General features: G+C 44.0%; 1 protein-coding gene across 5 annotated transcripts in view; it reads left to right on the top strand.

Annotated features, from left to right (window-relative positions):
• Positions 1-20,056, top strand: part of MYRF (myelin regulatory factor) — a 94,907-nt gene that overhangs the window by 64,762 nt on the left and 10,089 nt on the right. For 3 of the 5 annotated variants that reach the window (XM_081021897.1, XM_081021895.1, XM_081021899.1), the window contains 12 exons: positions 6,235-6,430; positions 8,660-8,736; positions 9,249-9,359; positions 10,084-10,174; positions 11,120-11,185; positions 14,329-14,529; positions 14,620-14,728; positions 15,845-15,954; positions 16,614-16,774; positions 17,767-17,839; positions 18,571-18,659; positions 19,909-19,977. In XM_081021897.1, coding sequence (XP_080878023.1) covers positions 6,235-6,430; positions 8,660-8,736; positions 9,249-9,359; positions 10,084-10,174; positions 11,120-11,185; positions 14,329-14,529; positions 14,620-14,728; positions 15,845-15,954; positions 16,614-16,774; positions 17,767-17,839; positions 18,571-18,659; positions 19,909-19,977 — 1,353 coding nt within the window. The remainder of the gene's footprint in view (positions 1-6,234; positions 6,431-8,659; positions 8,737-9,248; positions 9,360-10,083; positions 10,175-11,119; positions 11,186-14,328; positions 14,530-14,619; positions 14,729-15,844; positions 15,955-16,613; positions 16,775-17,766; positions 17,840-18,570; positions 18,660-19,908; positions 19,978-20,056) is intronic. The other 2 variants (XM_081021896.1, XM_081021898.1) reach the window with 1 other exon arrangement.

The following is a 20,056-nucleotide window of genomic DNA, read 5'->3' as shown; positions in this document are numbered from 1 at the left end:
TGCCACCCATAAGCTCTTGCCTTGAGGAGCTTACAGTCTGAATCTAGGTGAGAATTGTAATGGTGGAAAGTCAATAAAGAGAGAGCAGGAGACACCGGTAACCAGGGGTGGCCAATGCATGCAAATGTAGTTGCCTGTCTTCATCAGAACAGCTCCACCAATGTACATTTTAGATTACACATCCCAAAAAGTGGGCTTGGAATGATTTCTGGGAATGGTAGCAGGGCCCAGCTCTGTGACCACAACAATAACTTTTTCCACCTATGTATAGCTTGGTTTGACTGGAAGGAGAGGTGGGATTCACAGAGGAAATGTTGAAGAAGGAATGTGCTAGAGAGAGGGACAGAGATTGGAGGGGCAGGAACGTGGATAGAGCGAATGGTAAGAAAAGAGCAGCTAGAAGTGGCATTGAAAAAGGGTTTGGCAGGGACACGGGGAATGTAATCAAGCAAAGATTGTTAGACGCGGGAAGCATCAGAGATAGAGGAAACAAAAGTGACAGGGATGGAGGGACTTTAAACAAGGTTGTTTTTAATGGTTTTAAGATGCCTTGGGCACTGATTTTGAGTCCAAAGACAGTGCAGGATAGCTCAGTTGGGAGAGCACGAGACTCTCAATTTCAGGATCATGGGCAAAAGATTGCAGGGGGTTGGGCTAGATGACCTTTGTGCTGTCCTCCAATTCTGTGATTGTTATATGGATAAGAGAGCCTTGAACGGCATGAATTGGAGAGCTCAGAGGCAGGATAACTGGCAAACTCTTGGTGACCAGCTAAGATGTGCCTGGGAAGCTATGGCAGCCACGTAAGGTGAGAGCAAGAAGCAAATGAACGCAGCTTCCAGGGTGAAGGAGAGCCAAACGTTCAAGGGGTGGGGGAGAGAAACAGCTGCAGATCCTCCCTGCATTCCACAAAGGTGATAGAGAACTGGCAAGCAGTCAGACAGATTCCGGGAATTGCCTACTCTCAAGAACGCCCCGCCCCTGGGTTTCTATGCAGCCTGTATCTCCTATTTGGCCCCATTTTGGGGAGAGAGGGAAGGGCCTTTCTTGTCTGTGGTACCAAATAAAATGAGATGATTATCTGGCTTCATGAGAGCAATGTGGAGAGAAAGGGCCAGTGATTTACATTCAAGCCAGCTGTGGGAGGCTGCCCTTGCATGGCCTAGGATGCCCACGCACAGCATCATTGCTGAGGGCTGCCTTCTCAAGGTCTCGCAGAAGGTAATTTATCTGCGTTCCTTCCCTGTGCGTATATAAGGGGAGTAGGGCAAAATATATATTTATTTATTGCTCCAAAGGAACATACAAAGAGGCCAAAGGCATGTCTCGCCCAGTATCCTTTTCCCCATTGTGGTCTACCAGGATAAGCGGTTAAGCAGGCTCTGAGATGCAGAAGCAGAACATGCTTCCTCTTGGAGGTAGTATATATTAGCTGTCTTGGAGCAGCCACTGATAGCCTTCTCTTTCGTGGATTTTTCTATTGCCTTTCTACAGCCTTCTAAATTGGAGACCATCACCACAACATGTGGAAGCAAATTCTGTAATTTTAACTCTGCACCAAGTAAGGAATCACTTTGGATTGTGTCCTGAATCTCATACTCCATTTGAGTTCCGGTATAATTTTGGCAGTGTGGGGAAGACAAGGTTGCACTGAAGGCCCACAGCCTACAAGCTACCCATGTGTGTTATTGTAATGCCTTTATATAAATGCATGGTGTAACTGTACAGCATTTGGAATACTATGCAAAGTTCTGGTTGCCTCATCTCCAAAAAAGCGAGAAGAAGGTGCAGAAAAGGGAAATCCAGTTCGTTAAAGGATGGAACCACTGCACTTAGAAATAATTTTTGAGGGGACAGGATAGAGGTTTATAAATTACGTGTGGTGTGGAGAAAGTAGAGACAGAAGTTTCTCTCCCCCCGCCCCAATCACTACATTATTCATTGTTCTCACTTCGGCATGACTTTATTTTGCTGAAGGAATTCTCTCTCATTGCCTCCAGTCTAGCTGCTTCCTTGACAAGGCTCTTTAACCATGGCGGCATTCTTAGAGGAGGATAACTAAAAATGACTTGGCTTTCAACATAGCCATTTCCCATTAACCTTCCATGGGCTGCAGGCAGCACATGTTCAGCAACATCCCCTGTTCTCAGTGAGGTGAAAGCAATAGTTTTTATAATAATTAACTTGGGTAATCTCTCCCTCAATGAAAACCATGTTGTACTTTTACAAACTAGAGGCGCCCATCCTCCCTGTTGCAGCAGAAATAAATGCAGAATAAAACATTTTTTAAATAAAAAATATACCTATACTAATCCTTGAATTTCGCTGAGAAAGTAAGCGTTTGTGGCCCAAGTTTATTTAAATGGAGAAAAATAGTTTGTGAAGCACTCAGACCACATGATTTGCACACTCTACAACTAGGTAGCTTTTCCTCACCAATTCCCCCCTCCTTTTACAATTCAGATTTAATAATTTTAATGAAAGATACCATTTTTAAAAATTGCTTAGACTTTTGAAGGGGGCGTCACGCATTTCATGCCACAGTGATTGTAATATTCAGGCACACTCTCCTCATTTACAAGGTGGCTAGGATGTGCTTTGGAAGAACAGGACATTTTTTGGAGATCCTGGCTTTAAGACAAAGTGGAATATAATATGTGAGATGCCTCTCTTATCTGTGGAAAATGTAGTGCTATCTGTTGCCATGGGCATAGACATCTGCCTCGTAAAGAGGCCTCTGTGCATACTGTTACCCTCCTGTGACAGGAGCATGGCTCATTGCGTTTCTGGGGGTGGCTAACTTTCTGCCCTTATCTCCAGTTCTGAGTTGCTACTGTCCTCCCGCCCTTGCCTTTTCATTTTTACCTCATAACTCACACTCATTTCTTCATTATCTGTCCTTGAATTTCTCTGCATTTTGACCCAATACATGTTTAAACATTTGTACACATTTTGTAAAAAGAAAGATACGGGCTTTCATTGGAACAGATTACGGCCCTTGATTCGTGTTGGATTTGCTGAGCCATTTGTAAAGGGCTGGGTAGCGAAAGTGGTTTGATTGAATGGCGGAAGCTGCCAGTTTTGTTCTCTCAAGTTTCAGTGGTGAATGGCTAGAGGCCCAGTACAATTTCAGTGGCAAACAGAAACCATGTCTATTCTAGCTGAAGAGCCTGAGGTGGAATGATGTAGCTTAGAACTGAAGAGGAATGACCGTGTGTCCACTTTTTGGGGGGGGGAGGGGAGTGGAAGGGGAAGAATTTGGCTTTTGGATAGGGCAGAATGGCAAGCACTGTAGGAAGGAGGGAATGGCACAATGAATCACCAAAAATGTGATGGAAAGGGGAGAGAGGGGGAGAGAAATTCCTCTCATACTTTCTGGCTAAGGTAGCTTACTCTGTGACCACCATCTGGTTTTCGTTCAGGGCACATCTCTGGCAGCTCAGGGTCCCCCCTGTTGCTATGAGGAAGAATTAAATGGCTCTTTATAGGGCCTGCCAGGTTCGCTCAACCCAAGGGTGCTGACAGCAAACAGAGTTTATCCAGTTGCTGCTGGCATGTCTGTGGAGGATTGTCGGCATATGCATGGCCAGCTTTGGACCTCTGGAGGCCAAAGCAACTTACTGAAATGTTCTTCTTGCCATGGCCACACACAGAATCCTGCACGGGATTTTGAAATTCCTGGCCATCTTGGGTTCTTCTTGTCTATCCCACTTGTTACTGTGGTTGTTTTGAGCTTTGACTCTTTCAACAGTTGCTAGCCCTTCCTATTTTCCACAGTCCCTCCTTTTTCCTGTCACGATCAAGCCCCTTGGTTCAAGTCTTCCCCTCTACAGCTTTCTGAAGCCTAAGGAGTTAAAGATACCAGCACATACTATTTATCTGTTAAATAAGACTTCCCAACCCAAACAGACTACAACTCCCACTAGCCCTGGTCACCATGGCAATGCTGGCTGGTGCTGGTGGGAGTTGTAGGCCAAAGCATCCAGAGATTAAGAAAGACTCTGTTGAATTCTAGTGCTAACTGAGCCCTCAAAAACTCATTGAAACTGTGCACCTTAGTGGCTAAAAATATAAAGTTTTTATAGTAGGAAGTGCAGACCCTCAGGAGCTCTGTCACTGACCAGCTTGATAGGGAGCCTCTTCTTACACTTGGGCCTGTAAAGAAGTACCGTATTTTGCGCCCCATAGGACGCTCCGGCCCATAGGACGCACCTAGTTTTTTTGGGGGGGAAATAAAGAAAAAAAAATTTATTTCCCCCCCAGGTGCGGGGCTGGAAGAACTAGGTCGGGGAACAGCGGGAAGGCGCACTCTGCCTCCCCGCTGTCCCCCGAGCTTGTGGGGCTGGCGGTGGGGAAAAGTGCGCTGATCCCGGGACTGCAGGCAGCTCTGCGCGGCCATCCGGAGCGGGGCGGGACTTGCGCCCGGCTCCCGGTGGCCGCGCAGAGCTGCGCTGATCCCGGGACTGCAGGCAGCTCTGCGCAACCCTCGGAGCCGGTCTCCTGAGGGTTGCGCAGAGCTTCCTGAAGCCTGGAGAGCGAGAGGGGTCGGTGCGCACCGACCCCTCTCGCTCTCCAGGCTTCAGCGAAAGCCTGCATTCGCCCCATAGGGCGCACACACATTTCCCCTTCGTTTTTGGAGGGGGAAAAGTGCGTCCTATAGGGCGAAAAATACGGTAAGCCCAAATGAAATTAATGGGAGTGTTTTCTTTCTCAAATGAGAAAAATCAAATTTTAAGGGTGCATTTCCTCCAACAAGTACTTAAAATATACCGTAGCTCAATCATGCCGGCCTGCTGAATTCGACAGCATTTATTTGATTTTATTTGATTTGCAGCTATTTGGTTGCAGTTTATGTTCATGTATATTGGTCCGTGAGGCAGAGAGGCCTTCCCCATAGAGCAAACCAGGCCTATTGGGAGCTGTGTGTATGCGTGCCTGTTGGCGAAGGCCACATATTTTCAGTGTTTCCATGACAACTAGTCCATTAAGGAGACATAGATTAAACCTCCCCAGCTGCTACATATGTTGCTTCTCCCTTCTTATTTGACACTCTGAGCTGCTGCCGCTTTGTATCCTGAGTACATACACTTCAGTCATTGGGGAGGAGATCGGGGTGGGGGCGGAGAAAGAGTTTGGAAGGTGTAAGGAGCAACTTCAGGTAGCTCTGTTTTAAGACTTATGGCAGTCCAGAATGAACCTAGCCTTGCGCTAGGTTTCTCACGTGGAAATGTCTTCAGTGGCAATTTGGGTGGGTGGGTGGAATCTAGTTGAGGTGGGAGATTTCCAAGTCTCGGGATGATCATAAATTGCTTTACCAGAGCTAGCAAGCAATGCCAACCTAATCAGCTGTTAGTTGGCAGATCTGTAGGAAAACCAAACAAATCAAAGCAGAGCTGCTTGCTTCATACTGTTTACCTTTCCCCCACCCCCGGAGCATTGCCATTTCCCTTAGTTGAAGAAGGAACAATGCTAACTGACAGTGGTAATTTTAGGATGAGAAGAGAACTTTTTGCCTGTTTGTAGCTGTCAAATATCCTTTGATGTTTTCTCTGAAACTATTAAGCTAGCAAATCTGGGACTCACATGTTGGGATTAGTTTATGTTGTCACATCCTCACTTCAAACCTAGTTACAAATTCCCCTACCCCAACATACAACCTCAAATCCAGGGTGGTGTGATGGACAGAGTGGTGGACGGACCAGAGAGATCCAGATTTACACACACACCCATTTAGCCATGCAACTCTATAGGTGCTGTTGGGCCAGCCCACTATCTCTCAACCTATCCTACTTCATTGTATTGTTGTAGGGCAGGGGCAGGGAATCTCATGGGGCCCTCCAGCATCTCTGTTTGGCCTTCTGGATTCTACCCAGGTTGTCTCTGAAAATTGTCCCCTATAAGCTGTTATTTGCATTGGGAGAGGAGCCCAAACAGTTTAGGGTGCTTTGATAAACAACCCTGTAACCTAAACTTTTTCAGGATAGGGCTGGGTAGGTTGGCTCATGCTTCAAGAATGCTTGCTGGTGATGCCTTATGTCCAAGCTGACAAATTGTGTTATGGGGGGGAAGAGATACATGGTTACCTTCCAAATGTTTATCGTTTCCAGGCAAATGTTATGTTTGCAGATGGCAGAAGAAGTAGCTTGTGCAATTTGTGTCTGTTGGAGTGAGAGTATCTGCAAGAAAATAACTTGATTGACATTGAATGTTCACGTCTTCTCCCTTTGGTGACAGACCGATGCCCACATACCGGGTGGATGCAGATAAAGGCTTCAACTTCTCTGTGGGTGATGACGCTTTTGTGTGCCAGAAGAAGAATCACTTCCAGGTCACGGTCTATATTGGTATGATTGGAGATCCTAAGTATGTCAAGACCCCCGAAGGCTTGAAGCCACTTGAATGCTTCTATCTGAAACTGCACGGAGTAAAGGTAATTGTGAAGATGGGAATATGCAATGGTTAAAGAGGTGGAGCACAACCTCTGTTGATACCAGCAATTATGTGACTTATCATATCTATGAAAAACTTAGTGTATTTACTGCGCAGGTGGCTGTGTATGTGACTTGTCAGGCCGTGTGTTTGTGCAGTCTTAGCTCCAAGCCATCTTACAGCCTGAGTGGTTGCAGTGGGAGCTGACGCTTTCAAAACTGGAGGTTTGATAACATCAGTCTTTTGTAATCCTTCTGTGGTTCAAGAGTTCCTCAAGGCAGATAACCCCACACTCAATTAATTTTGAGTGTGCAAAATGTATTTATCCCAGGACACCTTACAATGCAATTAAAACAAAAACATGAAAATAGAATATACTGGTGGCTGTCACCAATGGAAGCGAAGGCCTTGAAAAAGGTCAATATGGAGGTCAAATGGCCGAAATATTGGGAAATTTTGGAACAAGACGGAGATAGACTGAAATTGCAGAGTTTTGAGAAACTAAAAAACAAAGTGCGAGACTGGCTTCATTATTATCAGATAATGGAGGCATTTAAATTGGACAGGAAAATTGGCTTCCAGGTGGAAAGATCAAAATTAGAAACAGAACTGTTAGAACCCAAAACTAAGAATTTGTCAAGAATGTATAACTTGCTGCTGAAATGGAATACTCAGGATGAAACGGTAAAATCGGCTATGATTAAATGGGCACAGGACATTGGACATAACATTATGTTTGCTGACTGGGAACAGTTGTGGACCACAGGTATGAAATTTACGGCATGTAATGCCTTAAGAGAGAATATTATGAAAATGATATACAGGTGGTACATAACCCCAGTCAAGCTTGCAAAAATTTATCACTTGCCCGATAACAAATGTTGGAAATGTAAAGAAACTGAAGGTACATTTTTTCACCTTTGGTGGACGTGCCCAAAGATTAAGGCTTTCTGGGAAATGATATATAATGAATTAAAAAAGGTATTTAAGTATACCTTCCCTAAGAAACCAGAGGCCTTTCTCCTGGGCATAGTCGGCCAAATGGTGTTAAAAAAGGATAGAACTTTCTTTATGTATGCAACAACAGCAGCAAGAATACTCATCGCAAAATATTGGAAGACACAAGAACTTCCCACGCTGGAGGAATGGCAGATGAAACTTATGGACTATATGGAACTGGCGGAAATGACTGGCAGAATCCGCGACCAGGGAGAAGAGTCGGTGGAGGAAGATTGGAAGAAATTCAAAGACTATCTTCAGAAACATTGTAAAATTAAAGAATGCTAGAGTGATGTTGGACTGAAAATAAGCGGTTTCCAGCTGTACAGGTTAAAGTTAATGATAGACTAAGATTAAGACTAGGATTAAAGATGTTTAAAGAAATGGAAATCTGACAATTAAGAGGGAAAATTTTAACATTATATTATATTAAGATCAGGTTTAAAGAAATTGAAGATATATATTACAATATTATATTAAAGTTAAAGATTGGGATTAAAAAAAAAAAGTTGAAAAGAAATTGCTGGACAAACAATTTGGATTGGAATACAAAAGAGGGAGGTATGAGGAAGTCCAGAAAATAAGTAAACTAAAAAAACGGAAATGGAAAAGAGATATTGTTTTTAATTGTTATGCTTTTTGTTTTTTACTGTTGAATTATGTTTTTGTGTGTGTGTGTGTGTTTTTGTAATCATTTTTTTTCTTTTTTTTGAGATATGTATTGTGTATGTTTTTCTTCTTCTTTCTTCGTTGTTTAAAACTTAAATAAAAATTATTTAAAAAAAAGAAAATAGAATATACAATCGCTAAATTCAATAAGCAGAAAATCTAATCAAATAACTACTAAAACAGCAGAGTTAAAACTTCATATTCAGTGTTTAAAATGTAGCATCCTTCCAATATGCCACTGGATCTGAATTTAAGCAAAGGAGCACTCCCACTGCATGCAAGTAGAATAATAGTGACTCCATTACTAAATTTGTGTGGTTATTTTCATATTGGGATGCAGCAAATAACCCTTTTTACTTGCTCCTCTCCTACCTCTCCCAGGCTTAACAGCTGGAGAAGAGGGAATGCAGAGCAGTACACATACTGAGTGCCAGTCACCAGGATGTCAAATAATCTATCTGCAGTGTTTCAAAATAAAGAGGTGGCTGCTTGTGGGAATACATGAGCCTGGAAACACATCATATTGTGCTCTCTAAAACGAGCCTGGTTCTTTTCTTTTCAGTTGGAGGCCTTGAACCAGTCCATCAACATAGAGCAGTCGCAGTCTGACCGCAGCAAACGGCCCTTCAACCCTGTCATGTGAGTACTGCTTCCATTTGTGGGCCCACCTCCAAACCCTCACGTCTAACACATGCACACACCTTTGTGTGAGCAGTCCAGAGAAGATTAGGCACTAAAAAGGGTAGCTTGGACATGGCGGCTCCTGCGCATTAATCTGACTTCTGCTGGTGCATCATAACTGGAAGAGGCTCTTCTTCCTACAGGCGGTGTTGCTTCTTGCACTACCTCTCCTTTCTGAGTGTGCTGCCACCTGAATGCACCTGAAGCTTCCCACCCAGGAGCAGCACAGCAGTGCCTCATTGAAATGGGTGGGGATTTAAGTGCTTAGCTCTGTTCTTGTGCCACTGATTTCCCTGGGAGTTTAGGTGCGCTTAGACACTTCGCCTGAATGCAGATTTCGTCCCCACCATGCATCCCTTGCGTCCTCAATTTTACACTCTTTGGTTGGTCCCAACCAAAAAGAATATGCTTTATCTTTGACACATGCAGAACGTCATTTATTCTTTTTTTAAAATTTTCCTTTTTTCCAGGGTCAATTTGCCTCCGGAGCAGGTTACAAAGGTCACTGTGGGACGGTTGCACTTCAGTGAGACAACAGCCAATAACATGAGGAAGAAGGGCAAGCCCAATCCCGATCAGAGGTAGGGGCTGTGTGCTACCTGTCTCCTCCCCCCCCCAAAAAAATATGTAATTAAAGTTAACTAACTAACTAACTAACTAACTAACTAATAAATGTGTGTGCAGCCCTGCAATGTGAACATTATTACATTAATAAAATAGCAGAATAAAAAATGGTGGGTAAAACTTCTGCAAAATATTATCACCATTGAAAGTCCTTTATTTATATAGTTATATGTATAATTTCATAACAAAATCAAAGCAATTTACAACACCTTTAATACTAGGGTTGCCATATTTTAAAGTGAAAATCCGGACACGGCTATGTCCGGGAAATTCTGGACATATGGCAACCCTATATAATACACACAAAAATTAAAACAGACCACCAGCTGATTATGTTTTTCTTAATTCTATGCATAAGTCTTTCTAGATCCTGAAAGGTTATCTTTGCACTGTGCCTGCGTGGTTTAGATGCTGCATATGCTGAACAAAAGAAGTGTATAGGCCATCATTTATTTTAGCTGCTAGGCCTCAAATTATTTCTTTTTTTTTTTAACAGAAGAAAGGCAATGAATGTAATATTGTTGTTGGAATGCAATACATCAGATTAAGTTTGTAATTAATTTATAATATGTTTATTTTTTACTGATTTTTTTTTTAAAATAAATTGTCATCATGTCGAGTTATGATTAGGAGTGCATTAAATCCTGCATTTATCTTCAACCCACTTTGTTTTGTTTTCAGGTACTTCATGCTGGTTGTGGCCTTGCAAGCTCATGCCCAGAGCCAGAACTACACTCTGGCTGCTCACATCTCGGAGCGCATCATTGTTAGAGTAAGTCCCTCTTTTCTCCCTTTCCCTTGCAGGACATTGTTCTCCTAACTCTGAGCACCTACAGCTCTTGACTTGACTTGATGGGGAATTCTTGACACTGGTACCAAACTGTCCCTGATTCCACAGCACCCCTTGCTGCTGCCCCTTTTCCATCTGCAGACCCCACTATCCAACTCCTCCCTGGCTTTCTGCATCCTCATTTTCTCCTTTCCACAAATAAGGCCTTTGCAAACACCAAGTAAGAGAGATCACTTGCTTCATGGTTCCCAATAAGGAGATATGGGCAGGATTGGAAGGTTTATTGCTGAAAATGGTGCCCAGGGGCCATGGAATGTAAGACAGCTCTTGCACCCTTTGCAATAGAAAGAGGAAGCCAAGGTTGCAAGTAGGAATGGTGCAACAAGATACCAGCCCTGCAGTCATATCATTGATTGTGCTGTTCTGCTGCCTGGATGCCACCATTAAGCTTGCATACCAGCATGCAGCCCTGCTCCAAGGCACAGGGCAAGTCATATGGCTCAGATGTTAAACCAACTCACAATATTGCACTTGTGCGGACACATGCTTAAAAGTTCATGGGAAGGGGATTTGGGGAGCACATGAGGATGACTTATAGGAAAGTCACATCTAATTTCACCTAGGTGGGCACAAGGAACTCTTCCCCATGTCTCCACCAGACATTGCTTTGGGCCCCAATGCGTCAGTTCTGAAACTGATGCTCTCAAATGGGTTCAGCTAGTTGGATGTCTGAGTAAGCATCTTAAATAGTCTGGCTTCTTGGACTTTAAGAAGCATGATCTAGGGGGAAGGGCATATGAAGAAGTCATGGGTGGCTCCTGTGCTTTCAGAGAGCCTTTTGCAAACAAGGAGGACACTAGGCTGTGACTTTGTGGTTGGCTGTCTCCGCCCTGCTGCCTTTTTAAGTGCTGTGTCCATTTCCTCTAGCAAAGGGCCGGTTCGGGGTTAAAACACAAACAGAGGGCGGACGGGGACCCCGGAGTCTGCAGACAAGTAAGTAGCATGCTGAACTATGCAGTCTCCGGGGTGGAGTTGGGGGGCTCTTTTGTAGAATGGGATGAGAGATGCTTCTGCCCCGAGCAGAGCTTGCCCCAGTCTTGTCAGTGAGGCTAAGGATCTGTCTGCACTAGCACAAGAAATGTGGTTTGGTTGCACATCAGATGCACAGCTGACTCATTTAATCCACAGTGAAAATGGTGTGAGCACCAGAGTGCTTGTGGAACATGTCAGAAGCTGTGTCACATCCATGGCTGCTTCTCTGTAAACCTGACAATTTTATTATGACACCTTTTATATCTTTCCTCTACATGTGATATAATAGTACTTACGCAGCACCACCCATTGCAGGATTTCATAAGCAAAAAAAAAAGAAAAGAAAAGGCACAGTCTTGAGAAGCTTTAGTCTAAACATTGGCAGGTGAGAAGGCAGTGTTGTAAGAGGTGGATTAGGAATGCATGTGAGCAAATGCAGTTAGCTTTTGTTTCAGCTGGGGATCTTAAACCAAGGGCTTCGTGAAAAAGGTGGGTTTTAAGGTGGGATCTGAAGGATGAGAAAGTGCATCCTGCAGCTGCTTGCTTGCCTGGGCTAAGAGGACTGATTGGAACACTGATGCAGTGCAATAGATTCATGAAACCAGGACTATTTGGATCTACCCAAAGAACAGAGCAGCAAATTTTCAGCGGGACAGATCACATTAAAACAGTTGTGAGGGTACTTAGAATAAGGCTCATAACACATGTAATCGCAAAAGAGGAATAACGGGAAACAAACTCCATTTAGTATTACTTTTTAGACATATAACCAGAACTGTGTTAGTGTGTACTTTTTTTAGCTCTGAACTTTTGCAAATGGTAAATTTGCATAGAATTAAATATTTTGATAGTCATGGAGAAGTGCAAAGGCCTCTGAGGGACACTGAAGCCCTTGCCACTAGAAGCCCTACAGAAGCTTCTCCTTGGATTTGGAAATTTCACCAGACAATGCCTGGTGAAGCCCATGAGAGGTAGGAGCTTGGGTGGGAGGAGAAAGAGACTTCATGAGAATCTTGAGATGCTGGAATCTGCTTCCATTGTGTGTTCTGTGCAAATGTACAAAAGCAAATGTTTTTATTAAAAAACCTTGGCTTTTTGTGCCGAATACACACAGTGCTGCTTATCACCTGCCCAGTCCACAGAGGCTTGGCCAAACGGCAGCATGACTACAATGGATTTTTGTGAACTTTCACGCAGAGGTGATGGTTAAATAGGAAAGTGCTATGTCAGATAACACTCCCATTGAGCACAAGGAGTGAAATTATACTTCTGTACCTAGCTGGTTAAAATTCCTCATTCCTGTGACTGTGCTTCTCCCACTTTCTAAACTTTCTGAACTCTGGATAGCATCACAGTGACTGTCTCTCCTCTTATTCAGATGTCCATAATGCCATTAATTTTGAGGAGAACATGTGAGGGAAAGGGGGTCAGAGTTTGAGAATAACTAAACCCCCAGGTTCAGCTTTGGAACAGACTTGCATTGTGAAAGTGCAGCTCTGAACTGCATGAAATAGTGATAAAGAAGGATGCATAGGAGTGTTTGCAGAGGGGTGTTTGTGTAAAGCACGAACAACGAGCAGAATGAATCAGATAGGAACATTGGTGCCTAGAAAGAGTTACATGAAATTAGCTGCTGAAGCCCAATTCGTATCAGATGCAAAACTGTGTTTCTGTGCAATTTTTATTGACCCAGTATGCACATAATACCGAGCCAAATTGTGATTTAGCATGAACGTGTGTTCCCAGGGAGGATATTGTTGCTGCTGTGCTCCTTCTCCAGTCCTGCTGCTGCTGCACTGCTCTCTTTTCAGCCATGGTTTGGTTAAGCCCTTGTCAGGAGCTGGACTCGTAGTTTGTCTCCTCAGACAATATGCTAAGCAGGCAGGAGCAAGGGCAGTGGAGGAGCAAAGCACTTAGGATCTCCTCTCCAGGAATCCACACATTTGCAGTAAGCTGTGGTTTGGCTTGGCATCACATGGAAACCTGAGCCATTGAGCCCCTACATCAAATAGTGCTGCTTCCTGGACTTGACCCATGTGCAAAAGGTCCTTTTCCCGAGAAGCCACAATCTGCCCTTACTACATTTGGGAATAGGGGCCAGGGGCTTCCAGACCAGGCAAGCTTAAGCCCCAGAAACATATTGAGAAAATAAGCACCATCTGAGATGTTTGATCCTCCTGTTCTCTCCTGTCACTCTTGTGCTGGCTTTGCCAATTAGCTCATCACACATTTATCATCACCATCACAACCCTCATGCAAGCCACCCTGTCACTTCCTTCACAATCCCTTGGGGATTTGTTTTGCAATGGTGATGCTTTGCCTCATAGCTAGAATTCCCACACACCCCTCCTGCTGAGAGAGAAAAGCTTGCAACTTTATCTTTATCCGTTGTGGGCTGGAAAAGGGCATTTATCTCAGCAGGTCTGTAAACACACACTGACTCAGAACCAAGGCTCCTTCTGCTTAGCTTGCAAAGTGAACCAGACAGCCTTCCTCAAGCTGTAAACAACTTACTGTTGTGCATTTTGTCTAACTAGGCTGCAGAGTAAGTTTTCTTGGAGGCTGTGTTGCTGTCTCCAAACATGGACAAAAAGCAGTGTGTTCTTATCCATGCTGATGGTCATAAAACTTGAAAAAATGAAACTGGAATTCCCAAAATACTCTGCAAAGCAACTTGCATTTCATCTGACTGCAAAAATGTGCACTGAGTTGCCTATAAGGTGTAGCGTGCAAAATACTTGCAGAGGTGTTGGGCCACTAAACACTGTGGAGGGCCCTTATCAAAGACTTGCCACTCTGCATGATTTCAGTTGCTCTGGTGGTTTGTTATTCTGTGCCTGGCTGACTCATTTCCTTATTTCTCTTGCCCAGCTTCAATATTGGTTGGTGGGCAACATTTTTGTTTTCAATGATTCAAATCAGTTAACTTGCGCAAAAGAATTTCCCCCTGCATTTAGGAAGAGGGGAGGCGACTGTTCTGCATTGGTCTTATTCTAAAAACAGCAGTTTTTTCTCCCCAATAACTTTGTTTCTCTCTACAGTTCTGTGTTGTTGACATTAATGTCCTATGGGCATCTCTGCCCTCTTTTCTTTTCTTTTTGCAGGCCTCTAACCCAGGCCAATTTGAGAGTGACAGCGATGTACTCTGGCAACGTGCTCAGCTCCCCGACACCGTCTTTCACCACGGCAGAGTTGGCATCAACACAGACCGCCCAGATGAAGCCTTGGTCGTCCATGGCAACGTAAAAGTCATGGGCTCCCTTATGCACCCATCAGACATCCGAGTAAAAGATGACATCCAGGAAGTAAGAGCTTGGCCCAGCATGCCTTAGTCAGTAGGATCTCTGCTTAGGAAATGCAGTCCAAGGTCATGATTGTGGGTCTTATGGTTTCAGGTGGATACCACAGAACAGCTGAAGAGAATCTCCCGTATGCGACTGGTGCACTATAACTACAAGCCAGAGTTTGCTGCCACCGTAGGCCTGGAGAACACATCAGAGACAGGTACAGTCCTCTCACTGACCCCGAGCTTCATCCTTGCACCTCTGTTGTTCAGGAGTTTTAATGCTAGCAAAAGTGTCAACATCCACTTTCACCCAAATCAGGATATCCACGATTTAACATATACCCACTGTTGGCCTGTACTTGGGACCTTCATAATAGTGTTTCCTGTCTTTCTGCGAAACACCCCTTAGGCATACTAAATTGTATGTATACGGTATGTGTCATCTGATCATTGGTTCTGATGTTACAAATATATGACACTCTACTTCGAGGTCACAGTTAGTGAAAGTCCCCAGTATTGCAGGGCTTGGGGGAAATGCTTTGGTCTTTCGCAGTCATTGTCATTCATAGAATCATAGAATTGTAGAGTTGGGAGGATCCTGAGGCTCCCTCTAGTCAAACCCCCTGCAATGTTTGTACGTATCTATGGTAAAAATCAAGAAATGGGTCTCACAAAGTACATTTGGGCTAAAGGTGGATCTCAGGTCTGAACTGGATAATGACCCCTGAAGTAGCACATGTCTCTTCCAGATGCTAGCTTTCTGTGTGCAGGTATTCCTTTTGCATGGAGAAACAATTTAATTATTTAAGCCCCACCAACAGATTTACGTATGCCCTGATTATCAGTCTTCACTAAGGGAGGCTGCAGGGAGGTTTTCTGCAGCAGACAAATAAAGCAGCCTTCCCCAACCTAGCGCCCTCCAGATGTTTTGAGCTACAACTCCAACCATCTCCAGCCAGTGTGGCCATGATGGGTACGACTGATGGGAGCTGTAGTGAAAAAATCTGACAGCTGCCGGGTTAGCAGAGGCTGACATAAAGTGTGGGCCGCATCCTCCTGCCTGGGAACACATATTTGCTTTATAAATTGTGAAGCTACCCTTAGCTACTTGCTTATTTCTACCCTCCCATAGGCTACATTTGAGTTGTTTTCTCCTGCAGCATATTTTATACATACAGTATATAGCTGGAGGTATGTGCATCACAGAGTCCCCTACCAGCATTGGTCTAAACTCCCTCATACCTGATCCTAGCAGGTGCCTCTGGGATTCTAAGGTTGCATTTATATTTTGTGGCCCAGAGCCACTGTGATGCATGCTTCCCATTTCTGTTCAGGTGTCATTGCTCAGGAGGTGAGGGAGATTCTCCCAGAAGCAGTGAAAGATACTGGGGACATGGTCTTTACCAGTGGGAGGACTGTAGAGAACTTCCTAGTGGTGAATAAGGTGAGTGGAGCCCTTAGAAGAGGAGGCAAGCAACAAACAGAAAACAAGTTTGATAGGAATGACAGACTCTTCGGGCATCATTCCCCACTCTATATATTTTTAGCAAAACCAAAGCCAAAGCTGAAATTGGGGGGGGGGGGGGGAGAGAGAAAGAGATTGAGAGATATTTGTTCAGGGTTTTCAGGCCACTCTGGAAGAAAAATTTGAAGCTGGGGAGCAAGGACTGAAAATGCTTCTTTCCTTGCCCTCAAAGACCCAGACCCTCAGGCACACAGAGCAGTCCCAGAAGGCAGCCCTCTGATGACCATTCTGGTGGGAGACACAGGGGGGTGTTAAGTATCCAGGGGCAAAGTCTAAGGCAGAAATCCTATGTAGGTTTTCTTGGGAGGAAACTCCATTGAAAACACTGGCATTCTTTTCTGAGGAAACATGCATAAAATTGGTCTGTTAACTCGGTGATAAGTAGATTATAGGCATCAAAGAGCAATCTTTCTGAGATGGAGGTGCTCTTGCCTTTGCATGGAAGGAGCAGGGTGGTGGTGGCGGCAGTGGGGGGGGGCAGTTTGAGGTTAGGGAATGATTGTACTTCACCAAAAACTAAGGGCATAATGTGAGGACCTGAGCACACCCAAAGAGAGTGTTTATTTTGTCCATGCTAGGAGCGCATTTTCATGGAAAATGTAGGGGCTGTGAAAGAGCTTTGCAAACTGACTGATAACCTGGAGACCCGGATTGATGAACTGGAGAGATGGAGTCATAAACTCGCCAAACTCAAGCGACTGGACAGTATGAAATCAACTGTTAGCTCTGGAGCATTCAGGTACTACAGAGACCTGTGTAAAAAAAAAAAAAGCAAAGAGAGGGGAGTAAATTTAATATTCTAACGTCTTTTCAGTAGTTTCAACAATACAGCTCTGAGTAAATGGGTTGGTACGCAGGCTGCAATGATATACACACTTTTAGGAATAAATTATGTTCAACACAGTTGAACATCTGAGTAAGTAAGCATAGGAATGCATTGGTAGAAAAGCAAAAAGAACTTTGACGTATGCTCAGATACGTACTCAAGCTAAAAAACTTGTTCCTCCACTGACGCCTCTTCTACCACACTAATAATGGGAGGGCAAATATTGTGATCCCTTCTCCTGCCTCTTATGGTGCCAGAAGAAGTATTCAGTTCAGGCCTCTGAACAGAGAGTGTCCCAGTGATTCAGAAGACTCTGTCTACTTAGTCCTCTCCCACAGGAATAAGATCTTCAGCTAGAGCAAGCATCTATACTCTCTAAAGATGACTTTCCTGTAAATCTGCATCTAAAAGTCCCAGTTTAAAAATCCGTTTCAGAGAGTACTCTGTTTTCAAAGAGGAATAGTGAAAGTAGTAGAAACCTTCACTAGACACCCAGTAAGTTTAAAAACAAAACAAAACCCAAACTGTTGTGAATGACCCATTTGCTAATTAAACCCCTCTCTGGTAGCACCCTGACATTCTCCTTCATATAAGGACCCCTTCGCTGCACCTTATTCCCTCCCACTTGTGTTGAGTTTATACCTGTGAACCAGCTAGATACCTATTCCTTGGCAAAAAACAAATATTGACTACTTCACAATCCTATATTGGGTTATCACCCCATTCTCCAGAAAGCGGCACCAAATTCATTGTGGTCTGTGCGTATACGTGCTAAAATTATGAATACAGAGTGTTTGTTAAGAAACAGATTGGTAGTGGGAGAGGGAGGAGGAGCAGAATGAAGTGAAATTAAATATGATAAGGAGTGCTGATCTGGGTGCATCCTAACTTTCCTTTCATTGTAGCCAAGCAGGGAGTCAGTTCAGCCGTGCAGGAAGTGTGCCACACAAAAAGAGGCCCCCCAAAATGTCCAGCAAGGTAAGAAGCCTTTGTAAGGGAGACACATGTAATCTGAGCTGTGATTGCTCATGTGCATGAGGCACGTTTGTGTTACTGCAGCTGGTTCTGGCGCTTGAAAGGAGACACAGCTGCTGATTCTGTAGGCTGGGTTTGGGGCTCTTGATTGTGCAGCACCTCACCATCATGGTGTGCAGATGGAATCGAATGGTTGCCTCTGAGTCCCACAAACCAAGCTGTGTTTGCTGAGGCTGCTTGTTAAGGTGTTGGGTGAACGTTAGCACATACAAATTGAAAACGCTTGCACGGTGATATTTATGGTCTCCGTGGGCTGAGAACTATTTTTGTATACATGATGCATTCCTTGATCTGATTTTTTCCCTGGTGTCTGAGCTGACTCTTGCATTCCTGCTTCATCCAGCAACCTTCCCTTGTGAATAATTTGCGTTCTGTTTCCTCTTCAAAAAGTCTGCATTTTCATTGCATTTCATAATTCCTTCACCAACTCAGGGTTCTCCTTTATTTCCTTTATTTAGTAGCCTTCTGAAATGTGGTACCAAAGCCTCCACAGACATCTTGGCTCTTTCTTGGGGAGGGTGGGTGAACAGTTACCTGAGGGTCAGTGAGGAAGGGGCACATTACAGCCTGCTATCCCCAAAAGAACGACACAGAAAGATCAGAATAGGAATACAGGGATAACTTTCTGATGAAATTTCTGGTGGTTCTCTTTCCCTCCCCTTTGTCTTGTGCAGTCCCCTTCTGTGGTCACGGACCAAGCATGCATCAGCCAACGTTTCCTTCAAGGCACCATCATTGCCCTGGTGATCATCATGGCATTCAGGTTGGTGTCTGCACACCTGGGCCACACTCAGCAGATGAGTGGTGCACAGAACTGAGAATTTGAACCAGGAAGAGGGCCTTCTTGGTAGTGGTGCCCGCCCTGTGGAATGCCCTCCCACCAGATGTCAAGGCAATGAACAACTATCTGACTTTTAGAAGACATCTGAAGGCAGCCTTGTTTAGGGAAGTTTTTAATGTTTGATGTTTTGTTGTGTTTTTAATATCCTATTAGAAGCTGCCCAGAGTGGCTGGGGAGGCCCAGCCGGATGAGTGGGGTATAAGTAACAAATTATTATTATTGTTGTTGTTGTTATTATTAGGGGGGGGCTTCTGGCCTGTGAGTGAATGCTTATCTGGTTATGCTTATCTAGGGGTGGGCCAGTTTCATCCCAAATGAAGGTGAAGCGATGAGTGCTTTCTTCTTAGCACTGTGCTCTTGTCTCTTGATTGTTGCCATAGAATCACAGTGAAATGTACCTCAGTCATAAAATCCACCTATTTTAGGTTGCATGTGACAAAAGTGTGGATATAATTTTCATGAACACGGCTGAGCCTGTCCAGTGTATTGCTGGTTGCTACAACTGCACTGATGGCAACTGCAGTTATTGTCCTGAAATCAGAAGAAAATTAAGTGAATCACTTTGCAGTAAAGTTGAAGAGCCTGGACTTTTAAAATTTATTTTCCCTCCCTCCTCCCACCTTTTTAGGGGGTGAGGTTTGCCACCACATTTTTCAAAATAATCGCAGCAATAAGGAGAACTAGAAACCTGTTTTTGTTTTGTTTTTAAGACTAGAAAGTGGCTTTGTTGGAAATTTGGAGTTCTGGTGTCTCCTCTTTTAGTTGGCAAATCCTGTATGTTAGATAGGCAGCCATGGGATGTCATGCAGAAACTGATCTGATGTGTTTCCTGGTATTGTTTTTTGTTTTGTTTTGTTTTGTTTTTTACTATGGATTCCTGGCTACCAGAGTCCACTTGTAATAAATATGATTTCAAATCAAATTGCACTTCTGGGTGGTTGTTCTTAGGCAAGTACCCTTTCTAACCATATTTTACTTTCAAACTGAGTTGGCGAGGTATGCCACTGAGTATATGTACTCTTTGATGTCCTGTGGAGTAAAGATTTCCCTGGACTTGAGTTAATCATACACACAAAGGCTGACCTGTTTGGAGACAACTTCCTTTTCCTCCCTGAAATATTGAAAGTTTATGTTTCCAAAGGCTCCGTTTCTCTTCTCTTCTCTTTCGCAGCGTGATATCCATGTCTACCCTCTATGTGCTGAGCTACCGCAATGAGGAAGACGTTGTGGATATAGAAGGGTATGTAGCTCCTTTTCCTGCCCCCATTCCTCCTTTGGTCACTTGCTTCCTCAGAAGGGAATGCATCTTCCTTTCGAAA

This window comes from Podarcis pityusensis, assembly GCF_964106645.2.
Source record: "Podarcis pityusensis genome assembly, chromosome: 1".
Taxonomy (NCBI): Eukaryota; Metazoa; Chordata; class Lepidosauria; order Squamata; family Lacertidae; genus Podarcis; species Podarcis pityusensis.
Note: the sequence above shows the minus strand (reverse complement) of the source record. Positions and strands in the feature narration are given on the sequence as shown.